The sequence below is a fragment of the Schistocerca gregaria genome, chromosome X (assembly GCF_023897955.1).
Source record: "Schistocerca gregaria isolate iqSchGreg1 chromosome X, iqSchGreg1.2, whole genome shotgun sequence".
Lineage (NCBI taxonomy): Eukaryota > Metazoa > Arthropoda > Insecta > Orthoptera > Acrididae > Schistocerca > Schistocerca gregaria.
In genome coordinates, this window is record NC_064931.1 from 681,603,992 (window position 1) to 681,623,608 (window position 19,617).

At 42.1% G+C, this 19,617-nt stretch overlaps 1 protein-coding gene across 3 annotated transcripts in view; it reads left to right on the forward strand.

Moving 5' to 3' along the window:
- Positions 1-19,617, forward strand: part of LOC126298579 (steroidogenic acute regulatory protein-like) — a 164,096-nt gene that overhangs the window by 91,563 nt on the left and 52,916 nt on the right. For all 3 annotated transcript variants that reach the window (XM_049989950.1, XM_049989951.1, XM_049989952.1), the window contains one exon: positions 7,025-7,174. In XM_049989950.1, coding sequence (XP_049845907.1) covers positions 7,025-7,174 — 150 coding nt within the window. The remainder of the gene's footprint in view (positions 1-7,024; positions 7,175-19,617) is intronic.

The following is a 19,617-nucleotide window of genomic DNA, read 5'->3' on the forward strand; positions in this document are numbered from 1 at the left end:
AAAAGACACACACATCCACATTTTTAATTTGGTATCAGTCTCTTGGGCAATAGGTGTATCGTGGCTTGTGTTAATTTGATCTAACTTGTGATTTCACAGTTTTCATCATGGGGAATTTAATTTTTTTTTTACCAGTTGTAACCAGTTGGATTTGCACAACCCACACTGCTACCGTCCGTCCGTATAACGTCAGCTCTAACCTCATACACGCTGTAATCTATGTGCTTTTCTACCGTTCGTGTCCAGCTATCACTAAAATTTTCATAATCTTTCTCCTTAATACTCTCACAATGTTTAAACTGGAGTTTTGCCTCGGATGGGTCAGCTGCTTCTACCACTATAACTTTCGGTAAAGTCTGCTGGTTAGGGCCAGAACTTTCCGCTACTACTTCAACATCCAACTCCTGCGGGATGAAACACAATGAATCTTGCTCGTGCTCCCCATTAACATCAACTATTTCTGGTAAAGTCTGCTGGTTAGGGCCAGAACTTTATATCCCTTCAAAAACACTATCTTCCTGCGGGACGAGATGCGGCAAATCCTTCCCGCGCTCCCCATAAACACTTCTCCCGTACAGGCCCTTATAATCTCTTAGTTCGTCGTATAAGCGACCGAACTGCCTTAACCAGACTTCATCCCTCTCTGCATACCCTCACTCGATGACGGATGTGTTATCCGACATCTAGTTTTCTCTCAACAATTGAGAATCATTCTTCAACTCAATCACCAGTTCCGCTATGGGTGTTACAGCTGCCACTTTATAATCGATTTCCGGAACACTACTTAAATTGTTCTCATTGACAGTGAATGTATTTTCTACTGCCGTGTCTACAGCTGATGTACTACTTGTGGGCGCACTCCTTTCCCTTAACACTGGCACACTCTCCCGCTGCTGATTATTCCATACGGAATTTTCATGACGATGACACCTGGGTTTTCTCCTGTTACTGGGCTGCCAAAATTTCTCCACACCCGGTCGGCTCCTCACTGGTGCGGCTAATGGTTTCCCTGTCTCGTCCCAGCAGATCTGCTCCCCGGATGCTGCTGAGGCGGCTTATCACACCCTCTGGCATTATTACTATTCTGTGAAGCCCATATCACGTTAGTATAATACTGGTTTCTGTCATTCCTGTTATTATTTGCATTGTACCGATTGTTATTACGGTCCGAGCCATTATTGTTATTGCTGCCATGGTTGCGGTATGCATTATTCCCATGGTTATCGTTGTTGTGGTATCCGTTGTTGTTACCACGGCCTCTACCACTGTCACAATTATTGTGCCAATTGCCCTCGTCCTCAACTCTTTCCAGGAAATCATTGATTGTCTTGTAATTGCTTCCTACGTAGCATTTTGTATCATCTGGAAGATTCTTGTAAAGTTCCCAGACTATTTCGGATTCCGTGCGGTGATCATGCAAATATTCCAACTTGCGGATCCAGCCTTCACAAAACTCCTTCATCGAGCCACGCGAATTCGCATCGATACGACAAATTCGCGCCAGACATTTTGTTGTTTTTGCTCTGACCAGTATCAGCCACAAACAAATTTTTCAACTCATCAAAAGTCAGGTAACCGCATTAATTTTTCTCTCATTAGTCCATGATCTGGGTAAAACTCTTCCACAATTTTTAATGAAATCCGTCACGTGTATACCGCTTTTTTTCAAGGGGTCGAACCGCTCCTCTTTCGTCAGCAATTCCGAACTATGTGCACAGATTGGCACATAGCTCTGTTTTTTGTCAAGTTTCTTTTCTAATTCCTACACTCTCGTAATTACTTGGCAAGTGGTTGTCACAAGTGTTTCCACTTCCCTCTTTTTCTCTTCGCAGGTATTAGCCTGCTTCCTCACTATAGTATCTACTTCAAACACTAAAGCCTTTAAAGTTTCCACCTTCTGCTGATCCTCTTTTCATTTACTGAATTTGTTCCATTACCTTATTCTCGATGATTGGAGCAACTGCTTCTCCTACACTTTTCTCGATTCTGCTAATTTTGGAATCAAAACGAGGTATTTATGCTCGCAATTTCTGCCTGAATGCCTATCGTTTCCTGTTTAAGATTACTGATTTCGGTATTAATTACAACGATATCTTCTTTGATTTTATCAACTTATGTGTTAACAGCTCCAACATTGTTGTTAACAACATTAATAGCTTTGTTCTTATTGTCTAGCTTCCTGTCAATTTTTTCAGACTGAGCTTCTTGCTTGGCAGACTGAGCTTTAATTTCTGCCAATTGAGTTTCTATCTTGCTAGATTGAGCCTTGATTTCGTTAATCAAAACATTCAATAAATCAGTTAAATTCCCGGAACCCAGCGGTTTTACTTCCGTAACGGGTTCCTCTTTAATCATCCTCCCGTATTCATCATCAAGGGATTCAGATTTGATTTTCACTTCTGATTCTGAAACATTTTCTAAAGTTTGGAATTCCATTTCTGCTCTTTGTTGCATTTCGGCGGTCGCGTCTTTCATACTAGCTGCCTGCCCCTGAACAATGGGTTCCGCGGTGCCGTGTACCACTGTTCGACCGATTGTGCCATATCAAAGTCTACCAAATTTTGGTAATTGTTGCCTTCACTCATTTTAATAATTTTCAATATAAATGCCAAATCTCAAATCTAATTGGGATTTCTCCCACTACTTATTCTCGCTGACGTAACGACCTGTTCGTAACCAGTACTTTGTTACATTTGCACAAGCAAAATTCCTGTCCAGAACAACCACAAATCTGAAGATTGTCCTGTCACCAGGTCGCCACGTGTAACCTCCCCCACACTTATCGACCTTAATGACAGTGAAAAATTAAACCGCGTGTACCTAATGGGAATTTGGGAAAAGCAATCATAACCGAAGTTAATTCTGTCGGTAAAGAGGGAGAAAAGGGTAAAATTAATAAAGAAAGTAAATGTGCAGTCGTTACGTTAACAATTAACTGGCATTAATTAGATATTTGAGATTTGGGGAAAATTACGGTCGCCAGTCCTATGGACAACTACTATAATAACTGAAAAAGAAAGGTTATTGCACGTATAATTAGCACTAAAAGCGTGGCAACCTAAGGTTGACATGTGTTGTGTGAAAACTGAATGTTTTTTAAAAGTAATAAATTTTGTTATACTCTGACTTAATTTATCAAAAAAATTGATAAAACCGGAAAATTGAAAGTTAATTTAGTGACTGAAATTTGTTTCTGAAGCACTACGAAATTCAATAAAATAAGGTTAGTCTTGGGCTACATTAACAACCATTTCAAAAGCTACTTGAATCTACGCAAGTTAGAAATAAGAGATTTAACTTTGAACTTGAATTAAATGATTCTGAACAATTAACAATAGTAAAATTTAGTACGTACCAAGCTGAGCTGCAGTCACAGGTAAGCTAAAATATGGTAACAAAACTTGCACTCTAAATTTGTGCTTGTGTAATTGAAATACACTCCTGGAAATTGAAATAAGAACACTGTGAATTCATTGTCCCAGGAAGGGGAAACTTTATTGACACATTCCCGGGGTCAGATACATCACATGATCACACTGACAGAACCACAGGCACATAGACACAGGCAACAGAGCATGCACAATGTCGTCACTAGTACAGTGTATATCCACCTTTCGCAGCAATGCAGGCTGCTATTCTCCCATGGAGACGATCGTAGAGATGCTGGATGTAGTCCTGTGGCACTGCTTGCCATGCAATTTCCACCTGGCGCCTCAGTTGGACCAGCGTTCGTGCTGGACGCGCAGACCGTGTGAGACGACGCTTCATCCAGTCCCAAACATGCTCAATGGGGGACAGATCCGGAGATCTTGCTGGCCAGGGTAGTTGACTTACATCTTCTAGAGCACGTTGGGTGGCACGGAATACATGCGGACGTGCATTGTCCTGTTGGAACAGCAAGTTCCCTTGCCGGTCTAGGAATGGTAGAACGATGGGTTCGATGACGGTTTGGATGTACCGTGCCCTATTCAGTGTCCCCTTGCCGATCACCAGAGGTGTACGGTCAGTGTAGGAGATCGCTCCCCACACCATGATACCGGGTGTTGGCCCTGTGTGCCTCGGTCGTATGCAGTCCTGATTGTGGCGCTCAAATGCATGGTGCCAAACACGCATACGACCATCATTGGCACCAAGGCAGAAGCGACTCTGATCGCTGAAGACGACACGTCTCAATTCGTCCCTCCATTCACGCCTGTCGCGACATCACTGGAGGCGGGCTGCACGATGTTGGGGCGTGGACGGAAGACGGCCTAACGGTGTGCGGGACCGTAGCCCAGCTTCATGGAGACGGTTGCGAATGGTCCTCGCCGATACCCCAGGAGCAACAGTGTCCCTAATTTGCTGGGAAGTGGCGGTGCGGTCCCCTACGGCACTGCATAGGATCCTACGGTCTTGGCGTGCATCCATGCGTCACTGCGGTCCGGTCCCAAGTCGACGGGCATGTGCACCTTCCGCCGACCACTGGCGACAACATCGATGTACTGTGGAGACCTCACGCCCCACGTGTTGAACGATTCGGCGGTACGTCCACCTGGCCTCCCGCATGCCCACTATACGCCCTCGCTCAAAGTCCGTCAACTGCACATACGGTTCACGTCCACGCTGTCGCGGCATGCTACCAGTGTCAAAGACTGCGATGGAGCTCCGTATGCCACGGCAAACTGGCTGACACTGACGGCAGCGGTGCACAAATGCTGCGCAGCTAGCGCTATTAAACGGCCAACACCGCGGTTCCTGGTGTGTCCGCTGTGCCGTGCGTGTGATCATTGCTTGTACAGCCCTCTCGCAGTGTCCGGAGCAATTATGGTGCGTCTGACACACCGGTGTCAATGTGTTCTTTTTTCCATTTCCAGGAGTGTTTAATTCTGTTTGGTTATGGTAGGCAGCTATGAATACTTCAACTGAACTTTGAAATTGAAGCAGTGAAATCGAATGATATTACTTTAATGCTGGCATTTGAATTTCAGCGACACTCGAGTTCATTTAGGAAAAGGAAGGGACCCTTCTTGGTAATGCAATTGGGATAATGAGCAACAAAGGTTCATGCTAAGTTGCTGTAATTTTGTGAGGCAAATGGGACAATTTTAAAAGCTGTGGTCTGCCATACAGTTCTAAAACTTTATGTGCTTCCAGTCTTCCTTGTTGGTTGATTGAAGGTTTGAAGTTGTCGGTCGAGGAGGTGGCAACAGTCACTCATTGTCGGCCGTCGCTGTTGCAGAAGATGGATGTTGGCGCGCGTTCTTCTCGACAGTCACCAGGCAAAATGGGCTCCTGATGTGCGCCAGCTAATGCTTCCCCTCTGTGACACCATGTCAGAAACTATTATAGCAAGTCGAGCGCAATTACATGCTGCCAAACTCCGAAAGTGTGGCAACTCGCGGGAGCGTCACCCAACACACCTGCTCCACCGCCCGACTCCAGCCAGATTTTCCCTGCCCATGCTCCATGCGGCAGAGTTAACACTACCAAAGATCCTAAACACTTTGGTTCTCCACATGACCTATCGATGTAATTGTTCGATAGCATAGCTTTCCCTAGGCAAGACCCAGCGTAAATATACACATAATATTTACAAAACAAACCAATTATACATCGACATAAATGTAAACCAATTAAAATTTATAAAAACGCAGAAATGTCATATCTTCAGGTAACAAAATAAGGAAAAACTTAATAGTACAATAGATGGAAATAGGAGGATATGCATTTCCGGCATTACACAGTCACAGACAGCATCCTCAATTTCAGTTGTGATTTGATTAGTCTTTGCTAAAAAATTTCAAATTTTGCCTGAAATGTCTACACTCCTCACAATGACCTGCATCTGATTCCAATACTGAAACACATGTTGATGTTTTATATTGATATGGTTTTGATAATTTAACATATTATGAGTAAATGTGAATTGCAGAGTATCCATGTAGATGTAGACAAATAAAACAGAAGTGGTTTCAGGCGTTCCCCAAGGTAGTGTTATAGGCCCTTTGCTATTCCTTATCTATATAAACAATTTGGGGGAGAATCTGAGTAGCTGTCTTCGGTTGCTTGCAGATGACGCTGTCGTTTATGGACTAATAAACTCATCAGAAGATCAAGACAAACTTCAAAATGATTTAGAAAAAAATTCTGAATGGTGCAAAAAGTGGCAGTTGACCCTAAATAACGAAAATTGTGAGGTCATCCACATGAGTGCTAAAAGGATCTCGTTAAACTTCAGTTACACAATAAATCAGCCTAATATAAAAGCCGTAAATTCAACTAAATACCTAGGTATTACAACCGCAAACAACTTAAATTGGAAAGAACACACAGAAAATGTTGTGCGGAAGGCTGACCAAAGGCTGCGTTTTATTGGCAGGACACTTAGAAAATGTAACAGACCTACTAAGGAGACTGCCTAAGCTACACTTGTCTGTCCTCTTTTAGAATACTGCTGCACAGTATAGGACTGACGGAATGTATCGAAAAAGTTCAAAGAAAGGCAGCACGTTTTGTATTATCACGAAATATGGGAGCGAGTGTCACAGAAATAATACAGGATATGGGCTGGAAATCATTAAAAGAAAGGCATTTTACGTTGCGGCGGAATCTTCTCATGAAATTCCAATCACCACCTTTCTCCTCTGAATGTGAAAATATTTTGTTGACACCGACCTACATAGGGAAGAATGATCACCACGATAAAATAAGGGAAATAAGAGCTTGTACGGGAAGATATAGGTGTTCATTCTTTCCACACGATATACGAGATCGAAATAATAGAGAACTGTGAAGGTGGTTCGATTAACCCTCCGCCAGGCACTTGAATGTGATTTGCAGAGTATCCATGTAGATGTAGATAAGTGATTGTAAAATTTTTACGTGTTTGATGTTTCAAAAAATTATTTCCAGGAAATATAGTCAATTTTTAATAATCTGTCAGTGTACTTAAACTCGTTTACATAAACAGCTGTAGACCTCTATTTATATTTTCATTTTATTTTGACTGTGATGCTTATACTGATATTTGGACATGTATCTATAGGAGTCAGAATACAAGAGGAAGGCCCATGAAATAGTTGAGGCTGCATGGAACATTGTTAATCTGCCAGACTGGAAACTGGAAAAAACTGTAGATGATGATACTGTTCACAGCAGAGTATTACCGAAGCAGAACAAAGTTTTCCGTCTGACTGTAAGTAATTGTCATTTTTGTGATTTAGGAGACTAACCTAAAAATGTTGTTCCTTCTTTACTCCATTCCTTCATTGTGGAATACTGATGACTCTTTGCAGGCCTCCAACTGCTGTTTATTGATAAAACATTGTACTTCTAACTACAGTATACCATGAGACACAAGTAATTAACAGTTCCTGTATTGTGTCAATGGAGAGTCCGGACCACAGTTGTTGACTGGAAGGACAGTCAGTCTTGTGAGTCCACATCTGATGGCACATGTTAGATCTTTGGTGACTGTCCCCATGGCAGTAATCATGTGAAGTCTTTAATATAAGGATGGTGAGGTACAAATAGCAGACAATTATACATTCATGCTCATAAATTAAGGTTAATGCTGATACATGGTGAAACAGTGTTCTGGTGGGCGGTTGCGGGTTTAAATCACCTCAGGGTATGACCATGCGGTGCATTTGACGTGCGGTTGTCGCACGGTGGCACTGGCAGCGGTCCACATACGCAGAGGTGTGTTGGTGCATGTCAGAGTACGGTGCAGTGAGTAAGTGTGTAGGCATTTTCAGACGTGCTAATGGTGACTGTGTGTTGAAAACGGCTCAAAGAACACACATTGATGACGTTATGAGGGGTAGAATACTAGGGCGACTAGAGGCTGGTCAAGCACAGCAGGTAGTAGCAACAGCCCTCCGTGTGCCACAAAGTGTGATCTCAAGATTATGGCAACGATTCCAGCAGACAGGAAAAAAGTCCAGGCACTATAGTACGGGACAACCACAGTGTGCAACACCACAAGAAGATCAATATCTCATCATCAGTGCTCGCAGACAGCCACGGAGTACTGCAGGTAGCTTTGCTCGGGACCTTACCACCGCCACTGAAACAGTTATCTCCAGACACACAGTCTCCAGACACCTGGACAGACATGGTTTATTCTCCCAGAGACCTACAAGGTGCATTCCACTGACCCCTGGTCACAGGAGAGCCTGTAAAGCCTGATATCAAGAACACAGTACATGGTCACATGTAGCACATGTGTAAGGGGATGGTTTTCTCAACTTATCACCAATACCGTGGACTTGCAGATCTGTGTCGTGTGTGTTCCCTATGTGCCTATGCTATTAGGGCCAGTTTTGTGTAGTGCCACGTTGTGTGGCACCACATTCTTCAGTTATCCTTAAATTATGAGCATGGGTGTAGTTGCAGCACATCAAAAATGGTGGCACTATTATTAGAGTTTATTGATACTATGATGTGGGGAATATGAAGTGATAATTGAGTAAAACTGAACTTAATTATTTTTTTTACACCTCACTTAAGCACTCATCAGAGTTATTAGAATACTTATAAGGGAACAGAATCTGAGGGAGAATAGAATTAGAATCTAGCACAGGACTAACAAATGACAGATTTCGATGGAAAAGAAGTTTTGATTTTGATAAGGGTCATGATAGGATCCTTGGAAGCTAGAATAATAATCCCACTATATCTTGCACAAAATAAAGGAATGGTTTCACCATACAGTGAGAGAGAGAGAGAGAGAGAGAGAGAGAGAGAGAGAGAGAGAGAGAGAGAATATTTGTGTTCTGCATGTTGAGTACATTTATACCAAAATCGGCGACAGTGAAATGTAGGATAAAATGCTGAATGACCATATTCATATTTATATGGTATGGAATGCTATGGCTGAATGTAAATAATTTAGAAGCAATGGTAACAACTCACTTAACAGTAGAGGCATTGAGTAGTCAACAGACATATAAACAAAACTGATAATTAGATTTTCGACGAGTCCTTTTTTGAGCTAGAATACACATAATTGTGTATTGCACAGTGTAGATGTGCAGGTTTGTGTGTGGATGTTGAGAAATAAAGCTGTTGGAAATGAACTGAATCTTAGGTTGCCATTTGCAAATGTGTTGGTACTGGTGCTAATTATGAGTTGTTATAAATCCGTATAAAGAAAAATTGTCTTTGGAGACACAAAGAAACTGCAAATTAGATTTGTTTTCAAGAAGGGTTACAAGAAGACCAAATGCTGTTCACAATGAAGACATATCCTACAGTTGTACAGTTATTTATTGACTGAAGTTTTTACACTACTGTGTTTTAGGAACTCAGCCTCATCTTCAGGTGTATATATAAATAGTAGGTTGAGGTGTCCATTTCAGAACTAACTTACAAGGCAGATGTGTTGGCATGTTAGTTCTGATGTCGGTGCTTCAACCTACTGTTAGTAGATATACTTGAAGGTGTGTCCGAGTCCCTGAAACCAGGTAGTGTAAATACTTAAGTCCTTAAATAACTGTACAACTGTTATATATCTAACAGCTATGGATGTCCCCCCAGCAAAAATTTATATGACCAAATAAGTTTCCAGAATGTGTCATTCACTCTGCAGTTATCTGTGCCGTGTTTGAAATGTTCTGCCAGACTGATAGCGGAATGAACACCCGTGAAAGGCTCCTTTTCTGGTATACAGTTTCAATCTTTAAAGAGGTTTCAGAGCAGTGCACACTCTCCTGCAAGATTCACTGCAGAAGCGGTGTTGAGTATGTGAGTAAACCAGTCAAAAATGGTTCAAATGGCTCTCAGCACTATGGGACTTAACATCAGAGGTCATCAGTCCCCTAGAACTTAGAACTACTTAAACCTAACTAACCTAAGTACATCACACACATCCATGCCCGAAGCAGGATTTGAACCTGCGACCGTAGCAGTCGCGCGGTTCCGGACTGAAGCGCCTAGAACTGCTCGGCCGGGCGGTAAACCAGTTCTTTGTGGCATCCTTTCTTCCAAGAGTTCGAGTCCAGCATTTTGAGGAGAGCTTCTGTGAATCTTGAAAAGTAAGATATAGGTACAGACAGAACTGAAGCTGTAAGGCTTAGTCACGAGACTTGACTGGATAGCTTAGTCGGTAAGAGTTTTGCTGCAAAAAGCAAGATTCTGGTTTCGGCCGGGCGGTAAACCAGTTCTTTGTGGCATCCTTTCTTTCAAGAGATCGAGTCCAGCATTTTGAGGAGAGCTTCTGTGAATCTTGAAAAGTAAGATATAGGTACAGACAGAACTGAAGCTGTAAGGCTTAGTCATGAGACTTGACTGGATAGCTTAGTCGGTAAGAGTTTTGCTGCAAAAAGCAAGATTCTGGTTTTGAGTATCATCCAGGTGACAGTTGTTATCTCTTTGGGAGGTTCATGAATTAAGTTGCTGTTCTCTATCATGTTTAAACATATTGATAATTTAAATGCAGTAATTTTTTTGAAGTAGCATTAAATTCTATGAAAAAGCTGAGGCTTGTGAAATACTATGGCTGTAAGTGAGAACAGTAAGGCTGAGCTGTGACCACAAAAGACATTACGTTCTCATACACAGGCAGTGTCACTGGAGGAGTCAAAAACCAAGTAAGAAGTGAGTCTGTTGTAAACCACCGTAAGCCCATCTGAATAGCAAGCCAAGAGGTTCCATAACAAGCAGCAGTCATTGTACACAATTAGTATGGCACAGAATTCAGAAGTTTCACTACACATTGTGAACCAGTTGTCAGCTGCACGGTAGGCTGACTTGATTATAGGTTGACTGGGCAGTTTAAACATCTTTGATTTGCTATTGGAATTGAGAGCCGTGCTAAGCTGGGATACAAAATCCCTCCCCACTTTGACTCACAGAGCTGATAATAGCCTGTTACATGCCTGCACTGATGAGGAATGGAGAAAAGCAATGCTGAAATTCCTGCCTATAAATTAAGTGGATTATTGTTGCAGAAGAAGCTGAGCAGCACAGAGGTGTAGTAGTTGTGATACTAAAATGTTGCATGGAGGGTTGGGAGTTCAAAACTCACCTGGACTTTACAATTTTAATTTCTTTTTTCGGTTTGAGTAGAAGTATCCACTACTGTCAAGAATCATTGTACTGGAATGTTCTGTAGTTGTATATATACTGTGTGTGTTACGGCCAGAGGCAGTTCGCTTCGTGCTCTTGTATGTGCAGGTGCTGAATAAATCTTTGTTAAATGAAGTTAGTGTTCGTAATTCATCTAATTACACCTTCTTCTGCGTGACATTATTCTGGTGGAGGCGCCGGTTATTGGAACTTGTGATAGCACACATTATCAATGACACAGTGGCTCCCATCAGCCACGACAGAGCTGCCGGTTACTTGGTGAGAAACTAGAGTTCCAGCCATATTCAACAGATTGCAATCTATTGGAGACAGAAGAAGAAGAAGAAGAAGAAGAGGATGTTACGATCACAGCAACTGTGTTCCACCACACGAGACATCTTTCCAGATTCTCTGGTGACGAAGGTGAAGATCCAAACAAATGGCTGAAGGTATATGAGCGTATTGCCAAATTTAACAATTAGGATGACACCTTGTGTTTGGCTAATGTATTTTTCTGCTTGGAGGGCACTGCCAAGCAATGGTATGAGAACAACAAGGAGAAGTTCACAATCTGGGAAGTATTCCAGGCGGAATTACGCAAGTATTTCAGTGACACACAATATCAGAAGAGCAAGGCTGAAGATAAATTAAAGTAGGGCAAGCGTCCAGGAGAAACTACAGCATCCTACATTCAAGACATCCTGGAGCTGTGTAAAATAGTGGATCCTAGAATGAAGGAGGAAGATTAGGTTGCACATCTCATGAAGGGAGGAAACTACTGATTTCACAAGTGTTCTTTGTCAGATAGTGAGAGAGGAAGTTTAGAAGGCACTCAGATTGCACGGTGAGCAAAAAACCGAAACGCTTCAAGAGGTCATAAGGGAGGAAGTGGAACAGACATTGAACCCAATCTCTCATTCTTCATTTCCCTTCAAAATGGTGAAAAAGTCAAGACCCAGGTGGAGTTATGTTCCTACAATGCTGTCTGAGGAACCTGTTTGGGCATCAAGGAAGACTGACGTCTGGAGGACCCAGGATAACCAACCATTATGTTTCCACTGCAGACGACGGGGACATGTGGTGCACTATTGTTGAGAAAGGCAGCAGATATTTGGTGATGCCCATGCTAGAAGACAGCAGACCGACGTTAGCCAAAACAAACTCCAGGACAACGAAGATGAACAAGATGATGTGTGTGTGGGTGCAGGACAACGTAGGTCACCTTCACCACAAGCTAGCCGCTGGAGAGGACACTCCGCAACATGATGATCGTGGTCTTCATCACTGTTTAGAAGCTGCAGCCCATCACCTAGCCACTGCAACCTGGAAAACTTACTTGGAGGTGAGGCCGCTGAAGAGAAAAATCCTCTGCCGTCGATCACTACATAAATGATAGGAAACTATGTTGATATCCTCATGGATGGCCAAGTTGATATCCTCATGGATGGCCAACCAGCCCATGCTCTTGTGGACTCTGGAGCATCATATTCAGGCATTTCAGAGAAGTACTATTGCGAGTTGCAGAAAACCGTATTCGTCGACAACAAAACATCTCTGCCGAAGGTGGTTAATGGGAAATATGTAAAACCTACAGGAAGATGTAAAATTCATGTGTGTATAAGTGGCCATACACAGCCCTTAGAATTCATTGTCTTAAAAGAGCGTAGTCATGACGTCATTCTTGGATGGTATTTTTTGAAAGCTTCTCAGGCAATTGTAGATTGTGGTCACTTGAAGATTGTGGTCGCTTGAAGATTATGCTAGATGAGATGAGATACTGTGGACAGGAAGATGCTCATCTGAGTGTGTGGAGACTATGTCTGCTGGATGAAGCGATCATTTCTGCAGTCAGCGCTAGAAACTTAACTGTCATGTGTCATGACATGCATCAGTCCATGGATCTTGTAGTGAAGTGTAAGAGAAGCATACCACTGGAGAATAACTTCGTCATCCCATCCTCTGTCGTCTAGTTTAAGCACAGATTTGGTGAACTGCGGATAATTAACTTTCACCGAGAACCGCAGATCCTTCCAAGACGAATGTGCGTAGCAAATGCTGAGCCCTTAATTGCAGAACAGCTGAGTGTCATAGAAACCTCCCATGCCGAATCTGTGGGCGAAATTAGTGCTACCACTATGAGACAAGATCTTCTAGCTCGATTATCACCAGATCTCAGTAAGGAACAACAGAAGAAGCTACTTGCCATTATTCAAGAGTTCTCTGAACGCTTCAATCCACAGGTGAAGAGCAAATTAGACAAATCAGTGGTGAAGCACTGGATTAGCACGGGAGTCCATCAACCAATAAGCCAGAGAGCATACTGTGTGTCAGCAAAGCAATGTCGAATAATTCGCAACGAGGTGGAGAAAATGGTGAAGAATGACATCATTCAGCCTACGCACAGCCCATGGTCATCACCAGTGGTCCTTGTCAGGAAGAAGGATGGCAGTTGGTGCTTTTTTATTGATTACAGGAAGCTTAATAAGATAACTAAAAAGGACATTTACCCTCTTCCACAAATTGGCGATACACTAGATTGTCTGAAGGGGGCCAAGTTTTTCTCAACCATGGAAATATGCTATGGATTCTGGCAAATTGAAGTAGATGAGGCTGATCGTGAGAAAACTGCATTCATCACCCCTGAGGGCCTGTATGAGTTTAAGGTAATGCTGTTTGGTTTGTGTAATGCACCAGCAACTTTTGAACGGATGGTGGATAATTTTCTGAGACACCTGAAGTGGATGATGTGTCTTTGTTATTTAGATGACATTGCAGTGTTCTCAGAGACATTTGATGAACATATAAAAAAAACTGAGGGCCATTCTTAAGTGTCTCCAACAAGGCGGACTGAAACTTAATCCAAGAAAGTGTCTCTTTGGAGCAAAACAAATCAAAATACATGGACACCTTGTGTCAAATGAAAGTGTGAGGCCAGACCCAGAAAAAGTGAGATCTACAACGGAGTTTCCTATTCCTAAAAGTATTTGAGATGTGAGAAGCTTCCTCTAATTACGTTCTTATTACCATCATTTTATCAAAGACTTTTGTATCAAAGCCAGCCCACTCCGAGAGTTGTTAAAAGCTGATGCTAAATTTATCTAGGGTGGTACTCAAGAAGATTCTTTCGATGTGCTACGAAAAGCTCTGACGACTGACCCTGTACTTGGTCTGTATGATGAGAGAGCACCTACAGAACTACACACAGATGCCAGTGGGTATGGGATCGGTGCTGTTCTGGTGCAAATTTCAGATGGAAAAGAGAAGGTTATAGTCTATGCTTCTAGGACACTTACAAAAGCTGAGACAAACTACTCAACTACAGAAAGAGAATGTCATGTTCAGTTTTTGACCATGGAAGGCCATTCACAGTTGTTACAGAACATCATTCACTTTGTTGGTTAACAGGTCTTAAGGATCCAACAGAACGACTCACCAGGTGGGCACTACGTCTTCAAGACTATGACAATACCACATTGTAGAAAAGTGGAAGAAAACACGAAGATGCCGACTGTCTCTCAAGAAACCCTGTGCAAGACCATCAAGACATTGACGAAGATAGTGACTGTCTCACTGCACTCCAGGATCTCTCTGCTGAGCAGGAGGAGGATGCCAAGATATCTCAAATTATGCTTGCCTTAAATCAGTCAAAGGATGTGAAAGGAAAATTTAAGGTAGTTAATGGATTACTTTGCAAGAAAAACTTTGATCCGTTTGGAAAGAGGTGGCTACCAGTGATTCCTAAACACATGCACTTTGATGTTCTACAGAAATTCCATAACACACCTGAGGCCATACTTTTAGGATTTATTAAGACATATGATAGAATCTGCAAGAGATTTTTGTGGCCAGGTTTATTTAGGAGTGTCCATCAAGATGTGTCACACTGTCGAGAGTGCCAGAGGATGAAGGCAGTTCCTCAGAAACCACCTGACGGACTTATACCAATTCCACCATCTAAAACGTCTTTCCAGCATGTTGGGATTGACCTCCTTGGACAATTTCCAACGTCTACTAGTGGCAATTGGTGGATTATTGTTCGCACTGATTATCTGACACGCTATGCCATTACAAAAGCTGTGAAAACAGCCAAAGCATCCAAGGTAGCCAAATTCATCGTGGAAGATGTTGTATTAAAACATGGTGCCCCAAGGTCATTAATTACAGATTGAGGGAAAGTTTTTCAGTTGAATCTTGTGACGGCAACATTACTCAACACATGATGACTGCCTACCATCCACAAACTAACGGACTTACTGAATGCGTTAATAAGACCTTGGCCAACAAGTTATCAATGTTCCTCAGTATTGAGCAGTGCAACAGGGATGAGGTGCTACCTTTTTTGATGTTTGCTTACAACACTGCCAAACAAGACACCACAGGATTTACATAATTTTTCCTGGTGCATGGGCGTGAGGCGACTACGACGACGAACTGTGTGTTTCCGTTACAGACTGATGATGCGGACGATGACTATGTCAGCCAGGTGTTAACCAGAGCTGAAGAAGCTTGGCAATTAGCTCGAGTCTGCGTGTTGCAGGCTCGATAAAACGATCGCTGAAGGTATGACGCGAGCCACTGCCCTGTTGTCTACCAGCCTGGTGACATTGTCTGGATCTTTACTCCTGTTTAGAAGGTTGGTCTCTCTGATGAGCTCCTCAGGCACTTCTTTGGACCTTAAAAGGTTGTAAGACAGTTGTCTGATGTTACATATGAAGTTGAAGATTTGGACTCCGACACAAGATGATGAAAGATCGGAGATATGGTCCACGTCCTTCGAATGAAGCCCTATAAGGATCCTGCAATCCAGGGTAAATTTGAAGCTCCTGTGATAGGCAACAAGCGGAAAGGTGATGAATAGCGTGGTAGCAACAGAAGTTCTAAGGTCACCGCCAGGGTGAAAATCAGTCATCGGGAGTTGGAGTATGCAGGACTGCTGATCCGTTCCTGGACTAGGAGGACGTAACACTGAGACGCCGTTTTCTTAAGGAGGGAGCAATGTCGCAAAAGAAGCTGAGTAGCACTGTGGTGTAGTGGTTATGATATTAAACTCTTGCATGGAGAGTCGTGAGTTCAAAACTCACCTGGACTGTACAGTTTTAATTTCTATATTTGGTTCAAGTACATTCTAGAAGTATCCACTAATGTTAAGAATCATTGTACTGAAATGTTCTGTAGCTGTATATATACTGTATGTGTTCTGGCCGGAGGCAGTTCGCTCCGTGCTCTTGTATGTGCAAGTGCTGAATAAACCTTCTTCTACGTGAAAATATAAACATGATGATTAGCCATTTTTGAGGCCACTGATAGTAAATGGCAGATTTATTGATTGTGAGGGGTGTGGCAGAGTGTGTGAGAGAAGTTGCCCAGTTAGTGGGAGGTACTTTACTTTCATTGGCTCATTAGAGACCATGGATCACAACTTGCTGTGAGCAGGAGGTCGGAGATCAGAGGAATATTGGGGTGCAGATGTGGACAGGTATTGTGTTATTGGCTTACGTCTGCTGACAGGCAGAGGATCTTGTCTATAGTTGTGGTTGTGCGGCCTCATGCCAGCTAAGACGTGTGCAGCCTCATGCCAGCTAAGAATTGAGTGTTCTTTGTGATGACTGATGTAGCCAGAACTGGTAATGGTTGCAAATCAGCTGATTCTGATTGGTCTTAATGTCTAAAACTTGTAGGCCTAGCTTGTGGGCTGTGTGCAATAAGTTAATTAATGTTTGTCACCCGTGGCTGTGGAGCATTTCACCAGGGGCTATATCCATTGACATACATGGGCTTACATGTCATCAGGAAACCAGTCAGTTCTTTCACGAATGATGCTGACAGCATGGTGTTGGATATCTGTGACCTGACCAAATGCTCTTCCTCTGAATTTGATGCTGAGTGGGAGTAGCTGGTAGTCAAGTGCTCAATTTCATTACATTGGCAGTTGACTTCAAATGCAGACAAGATGAACTGGAGACTCTCCCATAGTGGGTAATACAATGGTCAAGAAAATGTTGCAGCTGTGCAATCCCTTTTACTACAATGTTGTATAGGTAGTTTGCACAGTTAAAAATACTCCAGATGACCTATTCTAGATATGTTTGAAAGATTTCGCAAGTGCTTGTGACCTCAAATTGTAACCCATTATAGCGATACAAACCAAAGGATGAGTTGGACGTTGCGTACAATGGTGATTATAGATAAGTATCTTCTTGATGAATTTTTGAAAAACAATGACCCCTGGCTGACTTTGTATAATAAGTACTCTAGTCAAGGAATGGGGTTTAAGTCTATATCCCCATTTGGTTTTTTTATGATGACTATAGGTTCACTGATGTGATTATCACCTTGTCTTACAATCTGTCCTGTAATCATAGCAAAATGGACAGGCTGTACTCTGCAAAACCATAATATTTTTAGTGCTTTAAGCCATATATAAGCCTTGGAGTTCTTAGGAAGGGGCATAAATACAGCTGAGGCTTCTTGTGAATGAACCATTTGGCATTCAATTAAAGTGATTTAGAGAAGCAGTGGAAAAACTGTGTCAGAACGGCTGCATTTGGGAATCGAAGTCCACTTCTCCCTAAAATGATTCAAGTACCTTAACCACATAAACACCTCAATGGTTTCACCGATATCGTATAATAAGTAGTTACTTTCTCCAAAGACCTTATGCATTTATTGTCATTATGAGCTATTGTAAAAAGTCTTATTTAGTATGAGTCTAAACAGTGTGATTATTCATGGGAAAGGTGTTCAGCAATGTATTACATGTAACCATAGTATGGAAGGTAGTGATGTTCTTGTTTTACTTCATGAAATTTGTCAGGGGTGTGTGTGGTGACTACAGTCAATTATGGGGAGGAATATACAATTTAAGATATTCAGCACATGAAGAAAGATACTTCATATGCGGTAGATCTTTGCTTGAAATCCTTTTGAAATCCTCATTACTGGCATCGCTTTTGTGTCATTAGGCCAACATTGTGTCTGTACTACCAGTAAATACAAGGAAATCATGAAATCAGACAAGAAGCTGACTCAGCTCAGTTACGTGATTGTATGTAGATCAGTTAAAACAATGACAAAAGACCAAATTTGTTTTATTGCTTGAGAATTAAAGTTAGCATCTTGAGATTGGTATCAGTTTTTAATGGTTGTGTTAATTTTATCTGAAGCTAAAATATTGATTTAATGTCAACAAAAATGTTTAAGGACAAAACAAAAATGATACCAGTAATGTTAAAATTGGCAGACTTCAATTAATGGCAGTTTCATTAAGTGGGCAGATGTGTGCTTGCATTTGCCAATAGATAAGAAAAGACTTTTTTTTTATTCAAGTTTGTATTATTTATTTATCCATTTTTTCATTTGTACATTTATGTGCATGTCACAAGATCATAGAATACATCATAATATACAGGGTGATTTTTTTTTTTTTTCCACTGTGAACAAACACTAGGAATTGATCGATGAGAGGATACAGTACAAAAAAGGTCTAATGAACTTATGTCTGACACTGCATGGTTTCCATGCTAGAGACCATTTATTCAGTTGTACATTGTTACAGAGACAGCAGCCTAATACATGCTGTACCATGTAGACACAGTTACAATATGTGTTGAAAATAGTTTCCATGCGCCATAGCATGTTCTGTGTCTCATGTCTGTATTGGCCAGTCTGCATTCAAACAGCGTTAAAGACAACATAAATACACTGCTCCATTGTCTCCACATCTGGAATGGGTTCTGCATACATGATACTTTTAAGATGGCCCCATAACGATAAATCGCACGGGTTGAGATCTGGTGAACGAGCAGGCCATGCAGCTGAACCCCCTTGTCCGATCCATCAACCAGTGAAGACATGATTGAGATGCATCGAGACGTTAACGGTGAAGTGGGAATGCTGAAGTGGGCTGGAGCACCATAATGTAGGAGCCACATAACCCTTTGAATCATCAATGGCACTTCTTCCAGCAGGGAGACAGTCACCCACAAGAAACACCAATAGTTCCAGCCTTTTACGTGATGTGGAATAAAGACTGGTTTCAAAATACAGTTGCCAGTTATCCCGGCCCACACATTCCGGTTGCTATCCCACAGGTGAATGTTATGAAAGTTCCTGAAGCGACCCTGTCTCAGACAAATGGTGAAACACTGTTGCAAATATTGAATGCTGTGGTTGTTGTTGCTGGGGATAGGACTCCTGATGCAACTTTGCTGTCCGGTGCCCATTGCCATTTGCCTTTCCATAAGTAAACACCATGTCGGCAAGCTCTCAATTCAAATACGGAACCATTGTGTACAGTGGTGTATCACGTCCACTACTAGGTGAGTCAGCAAAGGAAATGAATCAGATACAACATTACCAATTACAATGGCAGGAGAGGGAACTAGAGCATGACGTTTGAGGAACAGTAGCACCCTCAAGGAGGAAACTGTGCATGCTGTAACTGTGGCGGCATGGCATAGGGTTTATTAGTCTGCAGTCTTTGTAACAAAGTATGATTGAATAAATGGTCTCTAGCATGGAAACCATGCATTTCTGGACATAAGTTCATTACATCTTTTTTTCCACATC